The sequence below is a fragment of the Rhinopithecus bieti genome, unplaced genomic scaffold (genome assembly GCF_001698545.2).
Source record: "Rhinopithecus bieti isolate Rb0 unplaced genomic scaffold, ASM169854v2 scaffold_61117, whole genome shotgun sequence".
NCBI classification, from domain to species: Eukaryota; Metazoa; Chordata; class Mammalia; order Primates; family Cercopithecidae; genus Rhinopithecus; species Rhinopithecus bieti.
In genome coordinates, this window is record NW_016824934.1 from 1800648 (window position 1) to 1806583 (window position 5936).

The window sequence follows — 5936 nt, forward strand, 5'->3', positions numbered from 1 at the left end:
AAAAAAAAAAAAAAAAAAAAAAACCAACAAAGACATTCTTTAAACTTCTGCCAGGGAAGTCACTATAGAATGTCTGATAAATAAATACCTCACAGCTATTATTTAAAGATGCCATCCACCCCTGGTTTTAAAAGTATTTTTATATATCTAACAATATGTATTTGTGAACTATAAATTAGCATTATGGATTCATGCTACAGAAATAAGTGTTCTCAACTGTTAGTGTGTGCATTACAGATCAAACCCATGGATGGAATTCAGGAAAAAAAAAAATCATTTGAAAATTCTGAAGATGTTTGGTAAGACCCAGAAAATATAGGTTTTTCATTTTAATTATCATTTTATAGAAGTCATTCAATATATACTTCCTGAATAGCCCATTATGATTCCAGATAAGCCACTAGTGATCATAGCGTGTGTTTTAACAGTATGTACTGACAAGATTGGGTCAGTAATATGTATTTTTTTAAGCTCTATGGGTCCATATTTACCAACCAGTCTATAATTGCTTTGAACAACCAAACACTCATTAAGTGTGTTTTGAAATATTAATGTCCTTGCTTGGCTCCTTCTCCTCCCTTTCCCCCTCTTCCCACCTTTCCCTCCCTTTTAATTTTGCTTTTTTTCTCCTCTTGAGGTAATAAACTTCCCAAACTGGGAAGAGGAAACAATCCTAAGAGTCTAAGCATATAAATAAGAACAGGGCAATTTTGAATGTGGGGCCCTGGAAGTCTGGCATTTGCTCATCTCGCTGTGCTTAAGCTTGACTGGAGCTCCAATCAGCGAGCAGTGGGCCAGGGCGAGAATGTCACACGTTGAGGGCTGATATTTAGGCACAAAGGGGAAGGTAAGTACAGAGTGCCCCCCTAAACTGTCCGCTCTACTTTTGAGCTGTGAAGTCAGAGCCCAGTCATTGCTTTAGCCTGGGTTTGCTGGCTTAACCATATTATGTCTCTGCATTGTTTATTCACTGTGTTGTGTTGGGGTCAATTGTAATTTAAGTGTTAATTGCTAAATGCTCTTTGTGTAATTGTTCTTTATGGAGACTGTTCAGCTTTCCAAAATGTTTCAGTTTGTTTTAGAATTTTTTTTAAAATTCAGGCGTGCATCTATTTATTTTGTGTGTGTTGTGTGTACGTGTCTATAATATAGGTATACACACACTCATATATATTCTTCATTTACTTGTCTAACTGTTTTTGAAGGAATGAATGTGGATTAACAGTGTTATCCTTTCCTAACAATTATCTTTCGCTACTCTAGCTAGTTTAGTTCTAAAAGACAGCGCCATTGACAAGGGAAAAAAAGGGAACCTTCTCAGATTTTTCAGCTCAGCGGTGGTAATGTTGCAGTGAACACTAATGAGGGAACCCCCACTGATTTGCCTGCTTTGTGACTTTTCTATTTCATAATTATTTTTAAAACGCAAAACGACATGAGGTAGCCTAGTCATGTCTCTACAACTTCCTGGTAGCGCCGTTCTTACTGCAGATGGCAATTTGTTCTTGTAACATATATCTCTCTCTGACCATTTTCATCTAATTTGTATGGGTTCTACCATTTCTTTTCTCTCTTTCAGGGCCCTTGCTGTGTGTGAGCTAGGGGGTGGCATGACATGCTTGGCTGGGCTCATGGTAGGTCTTTTCTCCATTCCAATCCCATTCAGAGGGAGGAACAAAAGGAAAAATGTTCCAGGGCCTCCAACTGCTGGGTCAGAGAACCGTCAACAGCATCAGCTGCGGTCAAGCTGCCGGGTCTTGAGAGACCTTCTAGATTGACTTACTTTCGGATCATATTGATTTTATGGTTGCCTCGATGAGCAGAAACATTTTACCTCAGTGTAGTCAATATTGCTTGTTGTGACATTCCAGGCCTCGCACAGTCTTTCTTTGCCATAGCGAAAGCATTTTTTTTTTTTTCAGATTATAGTCCCATTTGCTAAGATACAGGAATAGCCCGGCGAATCACAGTTGGAGCACCATGATATAGCTGCTAATGTTTTGCCTGCATTATTACACCAACAAACATGATCCAGAGCGCTCAGTAATTAGATTCTTTTGAATTAGATTGGCCATTCAGGAACGTCGTTCCCCATTCTCTGGGTTCTGAGTCATGTATTCAGGAGATATTATGTAGCAGCACAGTGCATTAGACAAGTTTTTATGTCTCTACAAATAAAAGCATATTGTTACACTGATTGGCATTTGACAAACCTGTCGCTCTTATACAATGTGTCGAGGTTACAGCCCAATGTGCGAGCATGTCAAAGCTCACAAAAAAATTACCCTCACAAAGCCATCTGCCTGCAATGCAAAGTTATATGAAGGGCATCAGGCAGTCAGACAGAAGCAAGCTGAAAGGCAGAGTGACAGCCTTGTATGATGGCTCTACTAGATAAACAGAAGCCCACAAATGAAAGCCTCTCAGAATACCATCATCCGCTGTCACAATGCAATTACCGAACAGAATGATAGCAAGATAGAGGCTCCCGCAAATGGAATGATAAAAGTATTGACTGATTTGATTGAATGATTAAAATAATGCAGACATAAAATGAAAAAAGATTGAAGATTGTTACAGAGAAATAGGTGAGGAAGCATGATACTGAAGGCTTGTCACTCCTGTCTTCACTTCCACACAGACAAGCATATTTGCTCATTGTTTGCTGTGCTCCCTTTTTTTTTTCAGGTTGCTATTTCTGCAGATGTCAAAGAAGTTCTGTTAACTGATGGGAATGAAAAGGCCATCAGAAGTATCCTTATTCAGATAGAAAACGGGTTTGTTGTGCTCATTCCTTTTTCCCGGCTGAGTAACAATTGATATAAAGAAAGACAGCATGGGGTATTAAAAGAGAGCTTCCTCCCCCACATACATGATAAGTAATTAAGAAAAGTAGAAATATATGAATTCCTTGCATACGACTCCGTGGGTTTTTTCTTTCCATGGATTTTTATAGACATCTCTCATTAAAGGGGCCTATGTTTTGTGGACCTCCCGAGGCAAGAAGAAAATTTGTTTCATAATAATTTCCAAGCACTCTTGTTCTTTTATTTCCATTGGAATTTGCCAGTGTAAAATAAATTATTTGGTATTTATTGTATTGGATATTGCTGGCAAATATTAACTTCCAGCTTCATGTTTGTTATTACATTTATGCACTTGATATTGTATATACTGTGTAATATTGTGCCTGCTCTAATTGCTGAGGGGTTACCTATATGCCCCACTGGAAACAGCTGTCAGTTTTTCATTATTTCCTTTTATTTAGAATTTTATTTAGGATTATATATGCTATCTCTATTTTTCTGCTATGCTATTACAGTTCAAACTCCATTAGATTATGCTTTGCTAATATGTACACAGAGTTCATGAAAATTGAACTGCACTTTAAGAAAGTAAGCATAATTTGTGGCTACTCTAGCAGTTGAGCTGATTTGTTCAGGGGCAGTTAACAGCCGCTAGAAACTGAGAGGAAAAGTGGAAGATATGTTTGCTTTGGAATTTTTTTTTTTTTTTTTTTTTTTGGTGTGCCTTACATTTACATTATGAGGGAGACAATCTACTTATTTGAATTTTAAGCTCCTAAACTGCCAAAGCAGTTTTGATTTCTGTGGCATCTTACATACAATCTATTTCGGATTTTCTTTTTCGACTTCTGCCATATGATTTTTTGAAAATATGCAGCAGCTTCATCAAGCTGCTCAAATAGGAGAAACGAGGTACGAGAAGCACAGTAGCTAATATTGTTCAGTAACACTTGTATGCTCTAGCGAGCCCCACCCAGCTAATTGCCTGACAGACTTAAAAAAAATTCAGGAAGGAAAAACAGCCAATCACAATCTTGGCCTTTCACACAAGGGAAAGAGATCACAAAAGGTGCTTCCTTTTTTAAAATGCAGGATTTTAATCACGTTCTTGAGACTGTCTCAAGTTTTTCAAAATATTCCTGAAGATGAGCGGATGTTGTTTCATTCACTCTGCTTTATTCTGAGTTATTTCATGCACGTATCCATGTATCATTTCACTGTGCTCCTCCTCCTTATGTCAGGGAATACAGAGCAAGAGGAAGCTCAGGTATGCCAGCTCAGCCCCAGCGCATTTTTAGAGGGTAGGGGGAGCAGGATTATTGGACAAGAGAAGATTATTTTAGCCACAGAAACTTTCAGCTTGGGCCCAGTAACCTAAGGTTTTTTTCAAGTCAGCAGGTGTCTTATTTAATAGCATCAGAAACCAATTAGAACTTTTATCAAACTATGGGAAACATCTGTAGTCAGTATGTAAATTTATTTGTTCTAAAATTATTATTGAGCTAAACTACAGAGCTTCCAAAGAAAGGAAGCAATGCTAATGTCATTAATTAACACACCTTTGCTTTAAACAACAAAGATGCCATGCCAGCTTTTGAAATCAGAGAGGAAATCTCAGATTCTGTATTCATTCTGCCGGCCTTTCAAAGAAATGACTGGTACAGCCCCCTCCCAAGAAAATGGATTTTTAACATTTGGTCCTCAGAAGCTCAGCCCTGAGAGTGCTTTATTGTGCTGGGTTTTACAATGGGTTTAATATAGCGGGGTGCCAAAGGGCAGGAGGGGAAGAACTTTACAAAGTAGATAAAGTAGGTCTTTTCAGGATGCAGACCAAAATTGGTAGTGTGTTTTATTTCATCTCTTAGGACTTTCCTGATGGAGTTCAGTTTTTACCATGCAGTTGTTAGAACATAGAACACTATGTTTGTGTGCCTTTTTCTGTTGTAACTAGATCTAATTTTTTTTAATTAAGAGAAAAAGCATGCATAAAGCCTTAAAATTGGCAATGTGTTTTTCCTGCTTTTAATACTAATGCTATTCTTGATTTGCTAACAGAGCTTACAATTGGTATTCGTTGTCATCTATTTCACTGACTGAGGTTAATATGAATGATTTTTTTTTCTATTTGCGTGCCCACTTTCTGTAAGAATAACTAATTCACTGAATCACATACTATTGATGCATATAGATTGAAACAAACTTATTTAAAAATTACTGTTTATATCTTTCCTTTAAAATTTTAGGAAGCCTAAATTATATAGCAGTTGTAGGATATTATTCAAAATTACTTTCTAAAAGTAAAAGTGGATGTCAACAAAAAAAGGGGGAGAAACATTGCCAGAAGCCAGAAAATCTCTTAGTAAAGCTGCTAATTATTCTTAATGGGCAAGATGAGCACATTAAGAAACAAATGAATACATCAGTGAAATGTAATTGAAAATCGACCTGGCAATGGCATATCACATCTGAGTATTGGTCTGTATATTATTCTTATCATTTTAAAAATTGTTTTTGTTGTTCTTGGCTTCTGTATTTAATGAATCCAACTGAATCTTCTTAGTCTTTTAAGCTTCTAAGATTCTGATTTTACCTCTTAAAATAGCATTTCCTGATATTTCCTTTTAATTTCATATTATTTCTATTTGTTTTAGTATGTGAGGCAATGAATGGATTGGTTCTGAATCTTTATATCACAGAAGCATGTCAACCAGTTTTGAGGTTATTTATTATTTCCCTAAAATGTATCAAATGGATTGCCTGTGTCTTCTTGAGTTTTCCATCTTGATTCTGAAAAGCTAGATGTTGATCTGAGATTTATGAAACGGAGATGTCTGGAAAGATATTAAGACTTGAGATAGGCCGGACGCGGTGGCTCAAGCCTGTAATCCCAGCACTTTGGGAGGCCGAGACGGGCTGATCATGAGGTCAGGAGATCGAGACCATCCTGGCTAATACGGTGAAACCCCGTCTCTACTAAAAAATACAAAAAACTAGCCGGGCGACGAGGCGGGCGCCTGTAGTCCCAGCTACTCGGGAGGCTGAGACGGGAGAATGGCGTGAACCCGTGGGGCGGGGGCTGCAGGGAGCTGAGAGCCGGCCACTGCACTCCAGCTTGTGCGGCAGAGCAAG

At 37.9% G+C, this 5936-nt stretch overlaps 1 protein-coding gene across 2 annotated transcripts in view; it reads left to right on the forward strand.

Moving 5' to 3' along the window:
* The window catches only part of CAMKMT (calmodulin-lysine N-methyltransferase), a 422283-nt gene that overhangs the window by 355513 nt on the left and 60834 nt on the right, over positions 1–5936 (forward strand). For both annotated transcript variants that reach the window (XM_017862708.1, XM_017862709.1), the window contains exons 5-6: positions 1580–1634; positions 2689–2752. In XM_017862708.1, the coding sequence (XP_017718197.1) occupies positions 1580–1634; positions 2689–2752 (119 nt within the window). The remainder of the gene's footprint in view (positions 1–1579; positions 1635–2688; positions 2753–5936) is intronic.